General features: G+C 46.6%; 2 protein-coding genes across 3 annotated transcripts in view; both read left to right on the top strand.

The window, feature by feature from the left end:
• nsmce4a (NSE4 homolog A, SMC5-SMC6 complex component) overlaps positions 1–16,216 on the top strand; it is a 52,595-nt gene extending 36,379 nt beyond the window's left edge. Inside the window, exons 9-10 of the mRNA XM_051923232.1 lie at positions 12,613–12,695; positions 15,645–16,216. Of these exons, the coding sequence (XP_051779192.1) occupies positions 12,613–12,695; positions 15,645–15,710 (149 nt within the window). The 3' untranslated portion in view covers positions 15,711–16,216. The remainder of the gene's footprint in view (positions 1–12,612; positions 12,696–15,644) is intronic.
• A 4,961-nt stretch (positions 16,217–21,177) lies between these two features.
• Positions 21,178–22,299, top strand: part of LOC114669411 (arginyl-tRNA--protein transferase 1) — a 59,277-nt gene continuing 58,155 nt past the window's right edge. For both annotated transcript variants that reach the window (XM_028825625.2, XM_028825626.2), the window contains exon 1: positions 21,178–21,343. In XM_028825625.2, coding sequence (XP_028681458.1) covers positions 21,244–21,343 — 100 coding nt within the window. In that variant the 5' untranslated portion in view covers positions 21,178–21,243. The remainder of the gene's footprint in view (positions 21,344–22,299) is intronic.

Consider the following 22,299-nt stretch of genomic DNA (forward strand, 5'->3'; position numbering starts at 1 on the left):
AATCAACAAAGGCTGCAAAGAAACTCTGCTGATATTCTCATTTGCGCTCCATGAGGACCCTCAGTGCCAGGGTGTGGTCAGTGGTAGACTTCTTAGGCGTAAAATCAGACTGTTCAGGTCGCTGGTAGGTGAGCAAGTGATCACGGATCCTATTGAGGACGACCCTAGCAAGGACCTTACCCAGCACTGAGCGCAGTGTTATGCCCCTGTAGTTGATCACCCTTTCCCTTTCCAGATTGGGACGACAAGTCCCATTTTCCAGTCAGTTGGGATGATTCCAGTCTCCCAAATGGAAGCAAAGATTGCTTGCAATGCCAGGAGGACAGCCTTACCACCAGCTTGGAGAAGTTCACCCTGGATACCACAGATCCCTGCAGCCTTTCCTCCCCTCATCTGGTTCACCACCTGTGCCATCTCAGTGAGATTGGGGGGTTCACAGCTAATTGGAGGATCAGCCTCAAGGACCGTAGACTAGAGATATCCAACGTTGTAGCCGGAGGCTCAGCTTTGAACAACTGCTCAGAGTAGCCAGCCCAGTGGGTCACAACTGCAGTGTCATCTGTAAGGACCGTTCCATCAGCTGCCCTGACTGCGACTCTCCGAGGAACAGATTCAGATGTGCGTAATGCTTCGATTCCTCTGTAAGCAGGACGTGGGTCACTAGACCACAGATGGTGTGTCACTTGCTCACAGATTCCTCTAACAAACGCCTCTTTATCTACCCTCAGAGCCCTTGCAGCCGTCCTTCTCAGTTCCTGGTACAGACCAGAGTTGCCATTGAGCCGTGCGCTGCGACTCCTCTCGATGATATCCAGGGTGCCCTGTGAGATGAAACACCTCCTTCTGGGAACACAGGTAACACCAACACAACCTTCAGGGTCTTATCACGGAAGGTCTCCCACATCACATTAGGATCGTCAGTCGCACCCAAATCTGACAGTTCCTCACACAAACTGTGTGCAAACACATTAGAAACAGCCTGGTCTTGGAGTCTGGCCATGTCCAGTCTCATTTTCCTAGTAGGTGGTAACTTACTGGACCTAAGCTGGATCTTCAGAGTAGCAACAAGAAGTCTGTGGTCAGAATTCACAAACTGGGCACTTATGTAGACCCTGCAGCTTTGGAAGAGCCTCTAGCATCTGCCCACGAGGATGTGATCGATCTCCACCGCACCACCAGTATTGGAGTACCAAGTCCAATGATGCAGTTCAGAGCGCTGGAACCAGGATCCAGCAATTCTCGGCCCCTGACCTTTTGCAAAGTCAAGAAACATGGAGCCACTTTCACCACAGTCACCAGACCCATGGGGACCGAGACCATCCTGATAGCCAGCCCTGTCAGTGCCAGTGGCTGCATTGAAGTCACCATTGAAGTCTGGCTTCACCTGGAATATATTAGGGAAAGAGGTCTTCTTTTAGGAGTGTGTTATAGACCACCCAATGCAGACAGTCATTTCAACGCACATCTTTTTAGTAATATCAAAAAGGCAAGTTTACAGGGAGATATTATAGTCATGGGGGACTTTAATTATCCAAATATTAACTGGGATAACCTTGCAGATTATCTTGTAGGAACACGAGCAGAAGTTTTTAGAAGTAATCAGTGACTGTTTTCTAACACAGCATGTTAAAGAGCCAACACGGGGTGAAGCCTGTCTGGATTTAGTATTTAGTAATAATCAGGATAGAACTGAGGGTGTAGAGGTGATTGGACCACTAGGGTCATGTGACCATAATGTAATACAATTCTCAGTATTTTGTAAGAGTGCAGATGCAAAGACTAAAATTGTTAAGTTGAACTTTGGTAGGGCTAATTTTGAGCAGATGTGACAAAGTCTAAGTAGGATAGACTGGGATAAGCTTTTAAAGGTAGAGACAGTCGAGCAGTGGAACAGATTTGAAAATGTAATGCGTGGCAGATACATAGCTAAAATAAGAATGAACAGGAAACAAAAAAAAAACTCCACGGTGGATTAATAAAGATTTAAAAAAGAAGTTGCAAAGGAAAAAACAGATGAATAAGGTGTTTAAGACTAATAACTACAAAGTGAATCGTAGAGCGTATGAGAACATGAGGGCAACCATTAAGAAGGATATCAGGAAGGCTAAAAGACAGTTGGAAAGGAATATAGCAGATAAGGCGAAAGACAACCCTAAGAGATTCTGTCAGTATTTTAGTAGTAAAAGAACAGACAAGGAGGAGGTGAAGTGCATCAGAAATAGTAAAGGGGAATTAAAAGATACAGACAGTGAAATAGCAGGTGAGCAAGTGGATAACCTCAGAGCAGTAACAGGGACTACTAAGGAGGTACTGAGGGATTTGGAAATTGTAGAGGAAGAAGAGTTGTGCAGATTAAATAAGCTGAAATCAAACAAATCAGCAGGACCAGATAATATTTACCCTCTTGTTCTTAAGGAAGCTAGCGAGTACAGATATAAAGCCCTGACACATATTTTTAGGAAGTCACTGCGCACTGGAGAGATTCAGAAGGACTGGAAAATGTCAAATATCATCCCATTATATAAAAAAGGTGACAGGACAGATCCACGCAACTAAAGACCAGTAAGATTAACGGGCATCACAGGAAAATTAATGGAAGAAATTATTAAGGATAAGATTGAACAACACTTGGAAAGGACAGGAGTTTTACTAAACGCTCAGCATGGGGTCAGAAGAGGGAGGTCGTGTTTTACTAACATGCTGGAATTCTATGAGGGGGCAACAAAAGGATACAATCAAAGTGGAGCAGATGAGATTATTTATCTGGACTTTCAGAAAGCATTTGATAAGGTGCCACATGAGAGGGTGGGCATCAAATTAAAGAAGTGGGAGTTCAGGGTGTGGGGTGTAGATGGGTGCAGAATTGGCTCAGACACTGAGGGTGATGGTGTGAGGGACCTCATCAGAATTGGGTGATGTTAAGAGTGTTGTCCAGCAGGGGTCAGTGTGGGGGCCGCTGCTGTTTTTAATATTTATAAATGATTTAGATATGAAGATAAGTAACAAGCTGGTGAAGTTTGCAGATGATACCAAGATAGGTGGATTAGCAAATAATTTGGAATCCGTTATATCATCACAGAAGGACTTGGTTTGCAGACAAGCTTGGGCAGATTAATGTCAGTAAATGTGAAGTATTAAACATAGGAAGTAAAAATTTTAGGTTTGAATACACAATGGGAGGTCGGAAAATCGAGAGTCCACCTTATGAGAAGAGTTTAGAAGTCACAGTGGACTCTAAGCTATCAACTTCCAGACAGTGTTGAGAAGCCATTAAGAAGGCTAACAGAATGTCAGTTTATATAGCGCCTTGATGTGTGGAGTACAAGTCACAGGAGGTTCTGCTCAATCTTTATAACACACTGGTGAGACCTCATCTGGAGTCCTGTGTGCAGTTTTGGCCTCCAGGCCACAAAAAGGACATAGCAGTACTAGAAAAGGTCCAGAGAAGAGCGACTAGGCTGATTATGGGGGGCTACAGGGGACGAGTTATGAGGAAAGATTAAAAGAGCTGAGCCTTAAGGAGATGAAGAGGAGACCTGACTGAAGTGTTTAAAATGATGAAAGGAATTAGTCCAGTAGATCGAGACGGTGACTTTAAAATGAGTTCATCAAGAACATGGGGACACTGTTAGAAACTTGTGAAGGGGAAATTTCACACAAACATTAGGAAGAGAAGCACAGACACATGGAATAAGCGACCAAGTAGTGTGTTGGACAGCAGGACTTCAGAGGCCATCAAAGCTGGACTTGATGTTATTTTAGAAGAATTAGCTGGATAGGACTGGTGCACTTTGGTGGGCTTAATGGCCTGCTCTTGTCCAGATTGTTCTAATGTTCTCATCTGTGTCTTGTGACTGCACACACTGTAAAATACTTTTACGTGTCATCTTTGAACTAAAGACACCAATATTTTGAGATCTGGTGATTTTAAAGGAAGACCAGCTGTGTGTATTCCCTCAGTGTTTGTCTTCTTCCACAGTAACCTTCACACACCGGGACATGGGTTCCTCACAAAAGACCAAATTACAGTAAACTGTTCCTGCCATGCTGCGGTGGGTTGGCACCCTGCCCGGGATTGGTTCCTGCCTTGTGCCCTGTGTTGGCTGGGATTGGCTCCAGCAGACCCCCGTGACCCTGTGTTCGAATTCAGCGGGTTGGAAAATGGATGGATGTTCCTGCCATGTGTTTGGATTTGTTTTAATTGACTTCCACATTTATATGAGAACGCTCACAAGCTCCTTACCACACAACAAAATGCAGACTAGAATATGCGATCTGTGGATCTCGGTTGTTGTCACAAACATGCATCGGTTTTCTTTTATCGAAACTGAACGTATTTGCTAAGTTTTCAGGCTTTTAATTTTTGGTGCTGCTCCATACCCCGTAGCCTCCATTGTAAAGTGCCAGTGCAGGCAGGCCAGTTTATTAAATTTATAGAAAACGCTGAACTTTAGGACCCAGTTATGTGTGGCAAATGTTTTCATATCAAGAAATAACTTGGACTTGAAAAATACCAAAGTTCTCCTTTAATTGGCATGTCGTGGTCTTCCTGTAATCATCCCTCCTCTGCAGTATTTGGGGCTGAGCCCGGCGCTGTGGAGGACTCTGGGAGACGTCGGCTTGCTGCTGTTCTTTTGCCAAATGCCGTCACCCTGTCGCTGGTTTCTGCTGACCTGAACCCCTTTTTTAACCCCAAACCTTTTGTCGTCTGTCTGTATGCTCAGAACATGGCCGCTCCGCTCAGGGCACTTAACGCTCACTTGTTTGCTCCTTTTATTTTTTTTCCCACCCCTCCCAGTATCGGAGGTCTACAGTTACACACGTAATCCATGAAGTGACCGCCGCGGTGTGGCCTGCCACTCCTCTTTAGGACAGTGCGTGTGCCGGAGCGGCCCTCAGTGTCGTTTGGGTGTTTGCGCAGGTGTCGCTTATTAAAAGCTTTGTTAAACTTCAAAGGTTTCTATCAAAGTGACGCCTGTGCTGGTGGAGTTTGGGATTTGCTGTTACGGTTTGTTCCTGCGTTTCAAAAGGTTCTTTTCTTTAGTTTTGTTGACCTTTTCGTTTTATCGCCCACTGTCACAGGCCTGTCTCTTTAGAGGCCTTGTGGTGGTTTTGGTGATGGACGTCTCGTGTGCTTTGCATGGGGACATTAGTGACCTTACAGACGTGCCCGACCCCAGCATTACACAGCCCCTCTCGCGCTTTACCTGCACTTTATGTACTATGCCGTCATGACAAACGTGTTTGGAGATTTTTTGGGTAAGGAAGACAAACGTTTCCAAGGTTACTTAACTAATAATGACACCCAAGAACAAGAAAGTTCTAGAGTGTCCCATTTTTGTACAGCTGCTACACATTTTGGACACTGCCATGTCCTTCGGGTCAGTTTTGACCCACCATTGACGTGAATGGCTCTTCCGCTGTTTGTTTGTTGGTTCACAACTCATATAAAACACCTAAATATCATCTGATCTGAACCGTTGGGTCCTCAGTACTACAGGCTAAAGATGGTCAATCAACATAAAAGAAGTTTGGGGTGAAAGTCTGACATCCAGGGGACCTAAAAGGGGGGTCAAATAAAGACCCTTGAGGCACAGCATTTGAAGCAAACCTTTAAGTAACGGAGTATGACGACATCGTCCTCTGAGGCAGATGTTCACTTCATGATGTATCCCATAATGCCGCTGCGTTTGAATGGCAGGGGTTCACGCCTCTCTGCTTTGGTCACCTCTAAATCTGAAGCCCCGCCGCTCATCCCTGCACGCGGCCTTCCATTCACTAATGACTGTTGGCTTTCCGTGCTCCTCATTTCTTGCCTGTTTCTAACATTCATTCACCAGTAAGATTCCTTCTGGGCCCGTAGGGGAAAAATCCTTAAAGTGTTTTGGGTTTAGGCATCGTTATTCTGCACCAGGGTGGTGTGGGATACCGAACACGCAAAGTTTAAAGGGGTAAGGTTACCAGCATTTTGGGATTTTCATCTTTCCTCTCAGTGCCCCCCGATACCCCCAACCTTCCCTCGACTCTCACTATTGCAGCTGTGTGAAAACATCTGCCACCGTGGCAATGGACACAACAATCTGAGAAGGCTAATAAGATTTTAGGATGTGTGCAGTACAAGTCAAGGGAAGTTATCCACAAGCTACAGAATAATAATAGGGCATTGTACTTATATAGCGCCTTTCCTGTGCTCTCTGTACCACACTAGTGAGGATCCACCCGGAGTACGGTGTGCAGTTTAATAAGAGAAGAGTCCTGAGAAGAGCAAACAGGCTGATTCAGGACTGAGGGAGTGGAACATCTGCAGTTCAGAAAGAGCTGAGGGGATTAAAGCTTTTAAAATTAGGACGGAATTCGTCCCGTGGATGGAGACGGTGACTTTCAAATGAAAACACATGGAAACTGTGCACAACCGTTCAAAGAATCGTCAGAGTCATTGACCACACAGTGTGGTGGGCAGGAGGACCTTGGGGACCTTCAGCGATGAGACATCAGGTGAGTGGGACTAGTGAGCCTTTTGATTTTTATTAAAATAGTTCTGGTGCTGTGACGTTCTACAGGTGCCCATCGACCCGACCCCATGGTCCCTTTCACTGTATTTCTCGTTCTTGTCAGTTAGTCAGGTGTTTGAAGTGAGCCTGAGATGAGGCTTTCTTTGAACTTGTACTCCAAAAGCAGACATCACCATTCAGTTTCCTTTGAAATTTTAAGCAGGTTAGAGGGGTGAAGTGGTGGTCGGCCAAATCATACCATCACCTCCCAGTGGTGCCAACCAGTGTTGCCACAGCGTGGGTACAAGTCAGGGGCGTCCTGTGCGATTGACTGATTCTGAATTACATCAAGGCAAAAGTGTACAAGACCGTCATTCGACCAGTAGCCCTCTACGGTGTTAAATGTTGGCAGCCCACCGCATAACAAGAACAGGCCCACCACACGATAGTGATGATGAATATCCGATGGTCTCTCGGACTCACAAGGTGGGCTCACGCCATGAACACGGACATTAGGAGAAGAACAGGAGTGGCGCCAATCACTGACGAAATGCGAGGGGCTCGATGTCCTGTGTAGCGAAGAAGTGACGGTGACCAAGATCGCCTTTCGACTCGGCCCGAATGGCAAGTGGAAGACCCAAAAAAGCTCTGGCACAACGGAATCAAAGAGGACATGTGGCAGATTGACATCGACCCAGAAGACACCCTAGAAGGCATTGAAAGCAGCGGACCCTGCAGGACAAACGCTAGGAAAGGAGAAGGGCGGTGAGGTGGTCCCCTTAAATTATGGAGCTGGCGACAGGTGACTTCACAGACACACACGTTAGTCGAATGTAAGAATAATGGCACCCTAAGAACTGCAGGATGCTTCCAGAGGTTTGACTCGTCCAGTTCGGTGTGTTGGGCTCCAGGCACACGTGTGTGTCGGGTTCATGAAATGCCCCCTTGGACTCCAGAGTCTTCCCTTCTCTTTGTTTTGCCATATCTTTTGCTTATATCTCATTGGCCAGTGCTCAGTCCAAGCTTGAATGCCAGCGGCTTGTCACTTTCTTTCTTTTAGTCTTTTATGAGGTGGAGTATCAAAGGCTTTCTGCAGGCACACTGGATGGTCTCAAGCGCTCGCTTGGCTGCTATCTGATGGTTTATTTGCTTCCTCCTCCTAAAACTCCACCATAACAGTAAAGCGGTTCTCCCGTCTCCCAGCACACCTGCCTCTTGATCTTTTATGATTCCTTCCGGTGATATCGGTGGTGATATCAGTTGAGATAACCGCTCTGGGATTCCAATGTTGGCTCCCCGCCAGGCCCTCATTTCCTTGATTTGCGGTGACCTTCTCCAAGTGGCGGATGTCATAATTTTCCGCTTCTTTAAAGTCTCCAGGATAAGTGTTGTCCGGTCCAGGCGATTAATCATTAATTTATGGTCACATTTTGTAAACTTCTCAACGTTCTGCACACAGACACACCCGGCTAGCTGTGTGGCGTCCTTCACTCACTACAAGCTTAGCACACTTGGACAGATTTACACATCTAATATGGCAACCTTTACATCCAGGAACACAAAATTAAGCCAACAAATCTATGGCTGAACTCCCAGTTTAACGGACACAGTCGCAGAGAGCTGGGCAGACTGGCCAACCGCCACGGGCCTCCCGCTACTGACACGAGGGCCTGCTGCTGCGGCTGCGTTACACTCTCCAACATCCAGAAGTCCTCTCCTTGTCCACTGCACACACTTCTGTGCTGTTTTCCTCTGTTTGGGGTCTGTTTGTTTCATTGTGTCTTAGGGTGAGGAGTATCTTTGTTCATATTGGGGTGAACCCCGCGAGAGTTTCTGGCACACTCCTCTTCAGTGATGATGGACTTGCTGACGGCAGCGGCACCATGAATTCTGAGGTGTGTAGAAACATCTGATCTGCTCAGGTTCTGGTCAATGTCTGCAAACCTCATTCTACAACAAGATGATGAGCCAAACATCCTGCTGAGGCAACATGGGAGTTTATCGAAGCTAAACAAAAATGGAAAATTCTGGAATGGCCAAGCCAGTCACCTGACTTCAGTCCAGTTGAGCAGGCCTTCCAGATGCTGAAGACACAACTTAAGGGGACAAGCCCCCCGAAACAAACAGGAGCTGAAGATGATGGCATGAGAAACATGGCAGAACATCACCAGAGAAGACCTTGGGCACCAGGGGCCTTGTATATAAATGGTGCATACTCGTAAAAATGTTGTGTATGCCCGTTTCCACGCTCACATCGTGATGTATAAAAACTAAACTTGGCATAAAGCCACACACATTCTCATGCCAGCTCAATCCCTGGCGTACCCAAGTTCTCTGTTCGGTTTTGCAAACTGACGGCACCCAATGTCAAATCAGTGCTACTGTTCCTGTATGGTCTCCCTTTCTTTTTCAGATTCACATCCCTGACGCAGCTTTATAAATACACTGAAATTAACTGCATATTGTTTATTAGTTTAAGGCATCTGATTGCAAAATGACTGACTGATTGTTATTAACCTGTAACAATATAATGGTCCACAGACTGGCCAAACTATTCCAAATACCACAGCTGTTTTAGCGTTGTTACTCTCAGTGCACCTCTCAGAGTATTTAAACCAACTGTATCTGAGTGTGGAATCACAGCTGTGTAGTGTCGAGAGTGCAGAGGATTATCAGGAAACAGCATCTACCCTGGAGGACATTTATAACACCCGCTGCCTCAGCCATGCGCACAGTCTATTTGAACTTCACTCATACAGTATGGCAAACGCTGCAGAGCCTTCCCTGCAGGGACCTCATGGTTCAGAGTTTCATTATAAGAGCTCTAAACACACTCAGTCTGTCCATCAAGTGCTCCTTGTACAACTGCTAGTACTTATTAGTACCGTCCCCTCACTGCAAACGTGCACTACAGTTGTAACATTGCACAGCCACTTTATGAACCATATGCACTCTCCGCAATATATGTGCATGTACAGGGTGGTCCAGGTCTAACTATGCAATTATTGCATTGTGTTGCATAGTTAGATCTGGACCACCCTATATGTTGTACTTTATGCGGTCATATTCTATATTTTTCATTTTTTTTATCGTATTATGATTATTATTATTTTATCATTTTATAGAAAAATAAGTTTATGGTGGATTTGCATATTGAATCTCATTGTACCATGCAATAACAATAAAGGAATTCAATTCATTTCAGTAGAAGAGAGCGCCGCGTATTTACAGATGATGACGACTGGCTTCTAAGTCGATTTAGATTTCCAGGTGCTGTCTTCTTGGAGCTCTTGATACCATTTTTAAGGTGAAATGCACTGAAGTATGTTTATTACATTATACAGGTAAATTTTGAACTTCATTTAAATAATTTATACTGTTAATAATTAAACATGTGGACAGCGGTAGCGACGAGCTGGCGCCCCGTTCAGGGATTGTTCCTGCCTCACGCTGTATTCTTACTGGGACTGGCGCAACACTGGAAGGATAGATGGATAGAATAATTAAACTTGTACTACAAAGATATTTCAATGTTCCTTAAAAGTTTTGAAGAATCGGCGTTCTAAGCTTACAGATGGCTTAACGTCTGTTACAGAGCTGATTGTGAGATGATTGGTTACTTGGAGAAAGAAAAGGAAGGACAGGAATTGGAGGTTAGTATGTTTGAAAGGGACAGCACTACTGCAATATATTATTTCATCGAAGGTCGCACACAACACAGCAAGCATCTTGAGTGAGGCATGAACAATCACTGCGCCACCGTGTTCCCATGTTTAATAACATGCTTTAACTCCTGTCATCATGAAAATGATATCACGTATACATCTCAGTATTTTAATTATTCAGAGAGCTGTAATATCACAAATGTAATGGATTCTGTGTCCTGTCGGAGAAAGAGAAAGAACAGAAGCACGTAGTGATTCACACACATAGAGCACATAGAAGATCAAATACAAAACAAAGGATTTAACATGCTACTTTAGTTATGATGGGATTGAGAAACTAGTAAATTAAACATTGATTTTAAGATGAAGTTTATGATGTTCTACTTTAATGACAAAACAAACTACGTGATTAAAGTGGAAATTTCGAGATCACAGTTGACATTTCCAGCTTTTTTCCCACTGTGTGTCTATTTCTTTTTCTCTGTACCCTAATAAGCTTTCATATGACACTCAGATGGTGGGCTGCGACTTGCCTTTTCACGGCGACTTGGATATCTGACTACTTCTTTTTTATTTCGGGTACTGTGTGACTTTGTGAACTTGAGCTTTCCAGTTTCTCCGACACTCTGTGTCACTCCATCAACTTCCTTTTGTTATTTATGCCGATGCTTAAGCCAACAAATGGTACGTTTTTTCCTCACCTCCACTCCACATTTGCTGAAATTCTTTTTTTTCCCCGTGCTTTTGCCATTGCCCTTTCACAAAACGCTGAACCTAAAGGGCTATTTATATTGATTTGCATATTCAAAGAGGTGTAATTGCGGGAGGAGTCGGGGTGGGGCGGCAGGCGCTTGCACGTGTGTTACTTTTCACGCTGACTGGGATTTATGGAGCGGAAGTGTGTGGACGTTGGCCTACGCACGGTTTTGTGCATCTGGATTTTTTCGTGCATGCGCACATTTCTGCTTTTGTCCGTCCGCCATGTTTCAGTGTCAATTCTACACATGGCATCAAGCGGTCACTGTGAGGGATAAGCGACAAAGAACTAAATATGACAACGGCTTTAATAGACCTGCCATTGCTGGGTCCAAACATCATGGTGCCCCCCTGAAATGTGTAGACAAAGTGTTGAGTGACCACAATGTGTGCAAATCCCCTTCAACAAAAGTCTGCAGCGTGCACTTAAATCACAATGTGTGAAGTGTCTGATGTGTCATTTTAAACTGCAGCAGTAAATCAGTGAGAATTGTGTCTTTGTCCCAAACATGACAGCAGAGTTGAGACACTAAGAGGTGACGTGATTAGTGATGCCATCAGTGACGGAGCTCAGACAACAGAGGGCGATGTCAGAGCTCGCCAGATGTGCTGTTATAGCAGAGTTCTGGCACTAGAGGGAGCCAATACCTTCAGTAAGAGAAGAATTTCAGTGGGCCCTGCGCACCTTCAAGTACTTCTTGTCCCCTGTCATTCTGCCTCGTTGTTGATGTCACATGTGTTTATGACGTTCCAAGGTCTCACTAATCCTGGTGCCCGAGAGTGGTGATGTGCTGCATGTCACCAAGTTCTTGTGTCATGGAGGGACAGTAAGACCCTGATCTCCCTGTGCCTCGGGTTTTCCTCTCATACTGCCAAGTTATTCGTGTGTCGACTCGATTGGCGATTCCGTATGAGTTGTCTGCGCGTGAGTGGACCCTGGATGAATAATGTGATTGTGTGCCCTTGATGGGCAGTTACATCTGTGTGAAGTTCTGCCATGTTACAAGAAGCTCGGCTGTGGTCTTCAGCTTTGACAAATTACATTGGCATTTTATGCCAGCAATGTGTCCACCTGTGGGCAGTCGGTCTCTGCGTGCTTTACGGTTTTCAACACATGCAGGGTTTTGTGTGATTCTTGCTTACTTATTTACATGAAATCCTGAGCCGTGATGGCTGCTGGGAACAGGAACACGTCTTTACCTCAAGAGTCTCTGCTAGAATGCGTCACTCCTAATGTCCCATATTGGTCACGAACCTGCCTGAGATGGCCTGCTTTCTGAAATGGAAACCTTTACAGCCTCAAAGTGGATGCACTGAGGCTCTCGTTTTTACGTTTTGGGCTCACGTCCCGCAGACGCCGTTTTCAAACACATGAAGACGTGTGGTGCTTTTTAAAAACGGCTTCACTTTAGAACACAATTTGAGGTGGCAAATGAATGTGTGCCGTGATGGTGATAAAATTAGTCTGGAAAAAAAAAAAAAACCCAAACTTGTCCTTTCATTTGTTGTGTGTGTGAAATGTTACCTGATGGGAAAGTGGAATTGATGGAATTGCCCACACCTGGGCTGGCAGCGGTGACATGGCACGGTACTCCAGGACGTTTACAAGAGTGTGGCAGGTCTCGCCAGTGACAGCTGTGTCACTTACTTTGCATGGGGCTCAATAACATGTGACCTTTACATTTTCTGTTTGGTTTCAGAACCTGTGACGGGCGGCAGTGAAAACGAAGTCCCGCAGGAGCGAATGCAGTGCGTCATCTCACTAACACAGCGGGAGTGGCGGGTAAGCTGGCTCCTCGTTTCCATCTTTCCGTCGTGTCTGGTTGCGTGCGTTCGCTCCTCGTAAACGTGCGCCATTTCTGGCAAGCGTGTTGATCCACAGGAGAGAAGGCCAACGTGAAAGGAGAAGAAAACGAGGAGAAACGCTCCGACCATTTCATGCTTATCTCTATGTGTGGTGCTCTTCACGGAGCAGAGCCGTTAACTGCCATTGGGGATCGACTGGTCCCTGTGAATACAGCTGAGCGAGGGCCTGGTAATTCACTGCTCCACTTGCCACGACCAGATTTGGGGGTCACGCTGTACAGGCGCCTCACTGTAATCTCGTGACATTTTCCCCTTATGGATTAACAAAGTGCGTCAAATTTAAAAAGCGAAACCTCCCAGCAGCGACGCAATTGAATGCACGACAGGTTAAGCATTGGCGTTAGTGCCTTCATTTGCTTACTTGTGTTACACGTACGCTTCTGTTTAAATAAAACCTAAATGTCCTACGCGTCTTGAAGGTAGCCATTCTATCCAACATAACGCCTGAGGAGCCGAGTGCGGCTCTTCGATTTGTGGCCTCGGCCTGACTGGCACCGCACATGCTGACTAGACGTGCTCACTATGTTGAGTTTTATGTCCCTGGCCTGTCTTTACTGCTGACTTTTTATTGTAGGATTTTACACAATCGTTCCATTTTCTTTGAGACTGGAGAGGTCAGCTTTGTCTTTATTAACAGATTGACTCCTAGGACGTGATCCGCAGGAGGACGCCATGTACAGTGGTGGCCAAACGTTTAGAGAATGACCCAAGTGTTGGTTTTCACCAAGTCTGCTGCTTCAGTGTTTTTAGATCTTTGTGTCAGATGTTTCTCTGGTCTACTGAAGTAGAATGACAAGCAGTTCAGAAGTTTCAAAGACTTTGATTGACAATGACATGAAGTTTATGTGGCACAGAGTCCAGATTGGCAGTGTTGGCCCTTCTTTCTTCTTCAAGACCTCTGCAATTCACCCTGGCAGGCTGACAATCAACTTCTGGGCCCAATCCTGACTGATGGCCGCTGCCCATTCTTACAGAATCAATGCTTGGAGTCGGTCAGAATTGGTGGGTTTTTGTTTGTCCGCCCGCCTCTTGAGGATTCTCAATGGGATGAAGGTCTGGGGAGTTTCCTGGCCATGGACCCCAAATTTTGATGTTTTGTTCCCCGAGCCAATTAATTCTCACTTTTGCCTTCTGGCCCAGTGCTCCATCATGTTGGTCACCAAACTGTTGTTGGATGGTTTCTAAAAGTTGCTCTCGGTTGATGTTATGGCGCCATTCTTTATCCATGGCCGTGTTCTTAGGCCCAATTGTGAGTGAGCCCTGCACTGCCTTGGCTGACATGAATGGTCTCAGGACACTTTACTGTTGGCCTGGCGCAGGACTGATGGTAACGCCATGAAGGGGATTCATCAGAGATGATGACTTGACCTCAGCAGTCCAATCCCAGAATATCAGTCTGTCCCTGCTGCCCTTCTTGATGCCCACCATGCCATCCACCAAAAGTCTTCGCCTCACCCACTCCTGCCTGCCTGCTATCATTCCTGAGCAAGCTCTGCCCTGGTGGTGCCGTGCACCCTGAGCCATGAATAACATCCTCCAAGAGCAACTTCTCCCAACCATCCATGAACAGTTTGGTGACCAACATGATGGAGCACCGGGCCAGAAGGCAAAAGTGACAACTAATTGGCTATATAACAAACCGTCAACATTTTGGGGTCCATGGCCAGGAAACTCCCCAGACCTTCATCCCATTGAGAATCCTCAAGAGGCGGATGGACAACCAAAAACCCACCAAGTCTGACCGACTCCAAGCATTGATTATGCAAGAATGGGCAGCGGCCATCAGTCAGGATTGGGCCCAGAAGTTCATTGTCAGCCTGCCAGGGTGAATTGCAGAGGTCTTGAAGAAGAAAGAAGGGCCAACACTGCCAATCTGGAACCTGCGCCACATAAACTTCATGTCATTGTCAATCAAAGTCTTTGAAACTTCTGAACTGCTTGAGAAACATCTGACACAAAGATCTCAGAACGCTGAAGCAGCAAACCAACACTTGGGTCCTTCTCCAAACTTTTGGCCGCCACCACCGTACGAGTTCCCCTCATAAACAGCTTCTGGGCTGCAGCACCAAACACGAGCCCATCTGTGGGTAACACAAGGAAATGGAGGGCAGCGGGCGTCTGCTGTAATGACAGATGAGTGGCGTCACAGGACAGTTTGTTTTTTTATTTGACGTATTTTCGGTGACATTTGTAAAGGCACAGCTCAAGTTGTGGTGTGCTATGCCGGTGGCAGATTAAATGAGGGGATCTCAAACTTGACGAGTGCAGCGGCGGAGCTCGCCAGGTTACAGGACTAGAAGTCACAGGGCGCGACTTGCATGACGACTTCCCAGCACAGTGTCACATTCCCATCACGTTTATCTAACCGCCAATAACGTGCTGCCATCCAGAGCCAAATGCTTTATGGCTACGGTGGCTCAAACGCGAGACGTCAGACAGACGAGCTGCTCTTCTGTTTTGCCAGGCCCAGGTCTGTTATTCCTCGTCGCTGCATTCTACGTGTTGGACTTTGGGTCGAGCAGCCATTAGTTGTTGATCGTCCCCGACACGCACAGCGGCCACACTTTAACTGTCTAACCTTGTCAGAGTCAGCGGCTGGCAGGTTGGACTGAGTTGGCGGGGATGTCAGACTACACGACTGAACCTCACAAGTACCCACCACAACTGCCTCCTCCTCGCTACGATTCTACTAATGAAGTCAGTGACTGAAAAGCACGGCAGGGGTCGTGTCATGTGACGGGGGGCCTTTACCAATCGTCGATCTCCTTTTGTTTCAGTTTCCCTTGTGCCCACTAAGCGATTGAATGATTTCTTGTTGCTCCGAGCTAAGAGCCCGACTCCTGACTGTTTCTGTTTCCCCCTACAGGACATCGTTGAAACCTTTGAAATCACTGATGCGACGATCAAACGGCTTCCCGAGGCGTCCTCTTAGCACCGGAAATGTCCGATTCTGACAGCGTCTGCCATCCTTGTCGTATTCAGTAAGGGGCCAACCACCACGTTCCCTGGCAGCCTTTCTTCACCCGCCGAACAGGTCTGAAGTGTTAGCCTGTGGAATGACACAGGGGGGCTGTAGGAGCCAATGGACACCTAAACAAAATGGCCTCCGGGCCGTGACACTCGTTTTGTGTGGGAGATTTGGGTTTAACATGGACAGAGCATCATGGGACTTCTGCTCACTCCTGCATTGGCGTCCTCGACTTGGTGTTTCTGCGCTGGAGTTTCTCTTGGGATGGATATCAGGCTGGGGTGTGGCAGAGGCTGCCGCAGAGTACATCATGGCAGTGCCCACCCTCATGGCCTACGCCAAAGGGACCCTTTCTATTCTTCGGGCTTCGCCCCCCAATTTGATGCTTGCACTTGAACACGTCGCCTTCTTTTAGAGGTCGGTGACTGTAAATAATTTTGATTAAAGACGTTTTCCTGCTTCACCCTTAAGATGTGCATTTTGGGTCTGAATTGGCCAAGTGTGCCAGGTGACCACATAACGGGCAGTGTGGGCTTCAAATGAGGAATGGGGGAAATTGGAGGAGCAGGATAAAAACGAACCCAAATGTGACAACGGCAGAGCGTGGTAGGGACGTAAAGGCCAAATCCAAAAGAGACGGGTGAGTGGCAGATGTGCCCCAACTGAGTGAGTCACTCGCACTGGGCATTAGACCCTCTGGCATTTGGGATTGGCCGCTTAACTTCCCAGCAGCACCTCACTGATTATCCTCATCTGACGGACCCAGGAAAGCCCATTTCATATGACGAGTCCAACCCGGGTTCAGGTGGGCTTAACTTGGGATGGGAGAGGGGAGCTCACAGTGGCCATCTGTCTGCACGACACGGCTTCATGTCCTGTGATTCTGAGGAGAACTGGCAGAAAGGAAACCCACTGGCAGTGATGTGTGGTGTTGGCGTGTCTGGGCTTTCAAAAGTGCAGTCAGCAGGCCGAGGGGGGGGGGGGGGGTCATGGTGGGTGGACACAAACAAGCAGGTTTCATCCTCACAGGCCATCAGACTCTCACAAATGGTGACTTTCATCTCCCAGGCCTTGCAGGGTCTTGCAATACTGGACACTACAGGTAAGGCTTATTTTTCCCCCAGTGTTTATTTCAACATTTCTTGCACTAAGTTGCACTCTTCACTTTGTATGCTGATTTATTTATTTGTTGTTCTCTGTCGTGTGTTTTTTTGCCACAGGTGTGTGACTTTATAATTCGAGAGTCACCAAAAGCGGAGTCCAAGTCCTTGTATGTGTGCACACTTGGCCAATAAACGTGATTCCGATTTGAAGACGTCAGCTGGTGCGTCTGCCTGGAAAACTTGGGGCTTAATGGCCGACAATCCACCAATCACAACGCGGTATTCGCCGCTGCCCGCCCTCTGCATTTGCATGGACTACAAGGCCAGTTTTTCACTTCATTGTCTGTTTAATGTTGTATGGCGCGGAGTCACAAAAATAAGTAAACGAAGAAATCGTCAAATACGTAAAGGAATAAACAAGCATATTTGAGGCGCCATTCAACTGTTCATGCGCACATATTTCTGTTTTTATTCATAAATTGTTACATTTCAGAATACATTTATTTCATTTTACCCGTAAACTGAGTTTCTAACCAGCGACAAATCCTAAACGCGGCAGCGGTTCTTGTCAAACTCCCCACCCGTCACTCCAGCTGTAACTAATCACGGGGGGGGGACCAGCGTGTGCCGGTAAGTGCGACACCAAAGCCCCAGGCGATGAAAGGCGCACAACCTCACTGCACGGACTGACCCCCCGAGCGCGCATGGCGGCGCAGTGCCCGCTGCCGAGGTAACACCGGCGTCTCTTCCTGCAAGCAAGCCAGTCGTTAAGTCTCCACCGCTCGTGTCGCCGTCGAAGCGACAATGCGCACGGTGAACGAAGCGAAGGGCTTAAAGAGCGGCTATCGGTGCGGATACTGCGGTGCCTCCGACGGTAAGCTACACTCAAAAGTTCAACGGCTCAACGCATCGATTTAAGACGCACGGTATGCAAACTTCTCGTGCCCTCAGTAAATATGGCGACCATAGAGTATAATATGGCAGAGTAGGAGGGCAGGGCTTATAGCGTAGTAGTATGTCTATTGGCTGGCTGTCGAAGCACAATCCCGAGGGCGGGGCCCAACTGCGGCATGCCATTCTGTAATTGGCTCGTTTCAACAAAACAAAGCGTTACGTTGTGCGGCGCAAACAGTGGCGGCAGGGCCTACAGGCGCTCGGTCGGCGTTCAGTTCACTTGTTTGCAGCACTCAGCGGGCCTGTTTGGCCATTTTATTGAATACCGAAGTTCGTATTTTGTGCGGTCTGTGCACATAATCGAATGCATCGTACTGACCCTGGTAGTTAACTTCGACACGTAGTGCCGAGATCCCAAAACCCCCCACGAGGGGGTAGCACTTTGGGCGATCTTGAATGTAAAAGCCATTTGTGGTGTAGTTTAACGGGCACCACGAATAAAGTAAGACCCGTAAACTCTGCCGATATTAAATGTAAATACTAAAAATCTAAAAAGACAATTTCATGATTGGCGGCCCAATTTACGGGACGTCATACAGGCGGCTTCGCGCGATTAAGGCCCATCCTGTTATCGGTGTACTTAACACCTTCACCCGAATACCAACAAAAATATGAAGTCGAACAACGACATTTTATTTATATATATATATATATATAGTACAGTCGTGCCGTATGGTTCGTTATTTCTAAAGGAAGCGTTTAGCGAGGAATAGAAAACAGTTCGGCTGCTCGCAACACTCGCTCTATGGCGCATGCGTAACATCAAGCGGGCCTTTCTGTTTCGCTCCCTTATGTTTAAAGCGCATGCGTGAAAGCCGCCGGTGATTTGTTCACTTGGGACCTTCATTTCCAGTCTGTAAGAACATAACGACGAGTGTGTTTGTGTTCAAATGTGTTACTTCGTGCTTTTGTTAGTAGGGGCTACTAGGGATAAACAGAATATTAGGATAGATTTTGTGAAAATCAAGGATAAGACCTGTAATTGTAAAAAGCTCAGTTTCTAGCTGGGAACAAAAAGTTCTGCCTGTCTTCTTCTTCTTCATCTTTCGGCTGCTCCTGTTAGGGGTTACCGCAGCGGATCATCCAAAATTGTTGTCCGCATATTGATTTGGAAAAATTTTACACTGGATGCCCTTCCTGACGTAACCCTCCCCATTTATCTGGGCTTGGGACCAGCTGAAGAGACACACTGGTTTGTGCATCCCCTGAGGCTATCTTTATATAATTTTATATAGTGCCTTTCCAGTCTGTCTGTAATTATCATTTAATGTAGTGTCTTTCCTATCTATATCTATGTGCCTTTCCTATTTATCCATGTATGATTTTATATGTCGTGTATTCCCTGTTTGTCTTTGTATGTATCCTGTTATGCAGCGCTGTCCCTATCTATTATGTTTTATAGCGCCTTTCCTATGTACGTCTAACTGTATTATTGGATATATTTGTAAAATGACTCGTATTTCATTTTGGACCCCATTGTTTGATAAAATAAATTGAAAACTAGTTTGGATAATTCCTGATAGGTAGCGTATTGTTAAGTTTAAAAATCTAGCATTGAAAATTGCAAATAAATTGCATTCACTTAAATTCGAACTTTCAACATTTAAACCAAGGATTTGTGTTCATTCTATTTGATTGTGGTCAAAATGACTTTGGACAGACTTAAAAAGTATTGTGTGTAAAAGTCTAAAGGTCTATTTGAAGATCAAGCACTTTGCTATTATACTGGAACATGAAAGAGAAAACCAAGAAAAAGAAGAGTTATTTACTGTAAATAGACTTAGTGTTTTGGGTAAATTTCAGATTCCTAAATCACGCTGGTTCAAGAATACTCTTGTCTTTCAGCACCTTTGACGTGGAGTTGAAATATCATTTAATGTTTAAAGTAAAGGAAACCTTGGATTTATTTAAAAATGTATCCCTAGAGTATATACAGTATGTACAGTACAGACACAGTGAATTCACAAAGTGCTGAGACCCCTTCAGTTTTTGCTCACTTTATTGTGTTGTCCGTTTCATTTTCTGTGGATTATTCATTTGCCATATTTGCCCATCAGTCTACACTCAGTAGCCCATCATGACAAATGGGCTTAAAGGTTTGCAAACATATTCAAAATCCCAAACTGAAATCTCTCCCTCCTAGAAGTATTGAAGCCCTCAGCTGTGCCCCTCCAGATTGTCCTCAGGTGCCTCCTATTCTCCTCGAGATGTGCAGAGGACCTGATTGGAGCCCACGTGTGGCAAACTGAGCCGACTGGACTTCATTTAGAAGGCACCTGTGCCCGTCTGTACAGAAGACCCCACAATTCACAATGCAGGTCTGGGCAAAAAAAAAAGCCATGACATCCAAGGGTCTCTCTGTAGACCTCCATGATCAAAATGTGCAATGCCATCCCCATGGTGGCAACATCACGCTATGGGGACAGGGGCGTTGGTGACAAGTGAGAGGCAAATGCAGAGAGGCCGTGGAGGAAAACCGGCTGCAGAGGGTCCGCCACTTCAGGCTGGGGCAGCAGTTCATCTTTCAGCACATCGATGACCTGAAGCACAGAACCAAGGCACCTCTCGAGCTGCTTCAGGACAAGACTAGGACTGTCCTTGAGTGGCCCAGCCAAAGCCCCCAGAACATGTGTGGAGAGACCTGAAGGTGGCCTCCCATCCAATCTAACGAAGCTTGAGAGGATCTGCCAGGAAGAATGGGCCAAACTGTCTAGATCCAGGTGTGCCAAGCTTGTAGAGACTTTTTGATGAATCGCTGCCAAAGGGGCTTTTACAAAGGGCCTAGTGAAGGGTCTGAAAACTTGTATGAAGAAGAGAATTGTTTCTGAAAAGGTGTTTTCACTTTGTTGGTCCTAACCCACCAATGACGCCTGTGCGACCATCATAAATGGGGGGGTCGCTGCTGCACTGAAGTGCGTTGCCCACTCATAGGGTATAAGAAACATTCACCATTGCAGCTGTTTAAATTCATTTATTGTAAATTATGTCATTGCGATTCTTTTCTTCTAAGGTGGAAGACGCCAAACGATTCTGGCCTGACGCCGGCCGTCCCTTCACGTGAGGACTCAAATCGTTAACTTAAATGGCCAGTTCGACAATGACGCGCAATGGCAGTCATCGGTGTGAAGCGTTAACTGAAACCGCGAAAGCATGTGAGGAATGACACTTACCGCAATAAAGACAGCCGCGGCAGGGATTTCGATTTATGCCATCTACCTTTACTTTGAATCTGTGTGCACAGTCCGGTAACGTTCAATAAAAGCAACACTGCAGGCCGACGCCGGGTCCCCAGCGTCCGGCGGGTGCTGCGCGCGCAGTCTGCAGCGTCACTCTGTTGTCTGACTGACACGGAAGGGGGCGTGGTCTGAACCTCGCTCCGCCTTTCCGTGCGTCAATGGGCGTGGAAGTTGCACGCTCAGGCCGGCAGTTCGGCGGTAAACATGGCAGCCGGTGAGAGTTACAGCATAGTGGAGTATTTCGGAGGAGAGGACGGCTATAAATGTGGCTACTGCAAAAGAGAAACGGGGAATATGTCGCTCGGTAAGTGTCGTGCGTGGCTTGGGCCGCTAAGCGAGTTCGACGGCTGGACGTTCGAGTGCGACAGGTGTGAACCCGCAAGGCCCGATTCCGGCCAGCGCAGGGGGGAGTAGACAGGCAGGCCGGCCGGGGGCTCGTATTGAAACTGACCGCTGGACAGCTGATAGGACCGACTGACCGGTATGCTCGACAATCGTACAAGGTGGCATCATTTGTCAGCACCAGGTCACACAATCCGTGGAAAAGCAGGTGTGAAGTCGCGAGGGACTGGCGTCCCGTCCAGGGCAGGCTCGGCTCGGCTCGGCTCTCAACTCCAACACCGCAGCGACAAACCGCCGAGTCACGGAGGATACGCGTGAGCGGTTAATTATATTGGGGTGCCAGTTGTCCAACGACTCGCCATGAGGTGCGACACTTTCATAGGATAACTACATGTGTGACCTCCATGTCGGCGACTTCTGGGCGTGTGACCACGAGCGTGTCCTGTTGTGTTGTCCCCCCCAGGGCTTTAAGTCTTCTTCAGAGTTAGCGCCGCGCCGCCGAAGTCGGTTAGTCGGCTCATTTCGTTTTTATTGCTTTGATTCAGTCAGCAACAGAAAAGAGGACATCGCTACGTGTGTGCCTGAAATTACAGACGTGGTTTATATTTCAAAGCAATTACAAGAAAACTGAATTTCTCTGTCAATCTGTTTCAATTTGTTTTAAATGTTGGCAGCAGGCGCCCCCTGCCAGAAAGTAAAATGTGGAGAGCACTAAGTTGGGCCGCAGCGTGTCGTGTAATCTCGATAGACAGATAGATACTTTATTAATCCCAATTCCCATACTCCAGCATACTGGTAATAACAATATTAAATTAAAGAGTGATAACAATGCAGGTATACAGACAGACAATAACTTTGTATAATGTTAACGTTTACCACCCCGGGTGGAATTGAAGAGTCGCATAGTGTGATGGAGGA

The sequence above is a fragment of the Erpetoichthys calabaricus genome, chromosome 2 (assembly GCF_900747795.2).
Source record: "Erpetoichthys calabaricus chromosome 2, fErpCal1.3, whole genome shotgun sequence".
NCBI classification, from domain to species: Eukaryota; Metazoa; Chordata; class Cladistia; order Polypteriformes; family Polypteridae; genus Erpetoichthys; species Erpetoichthys calabaricus.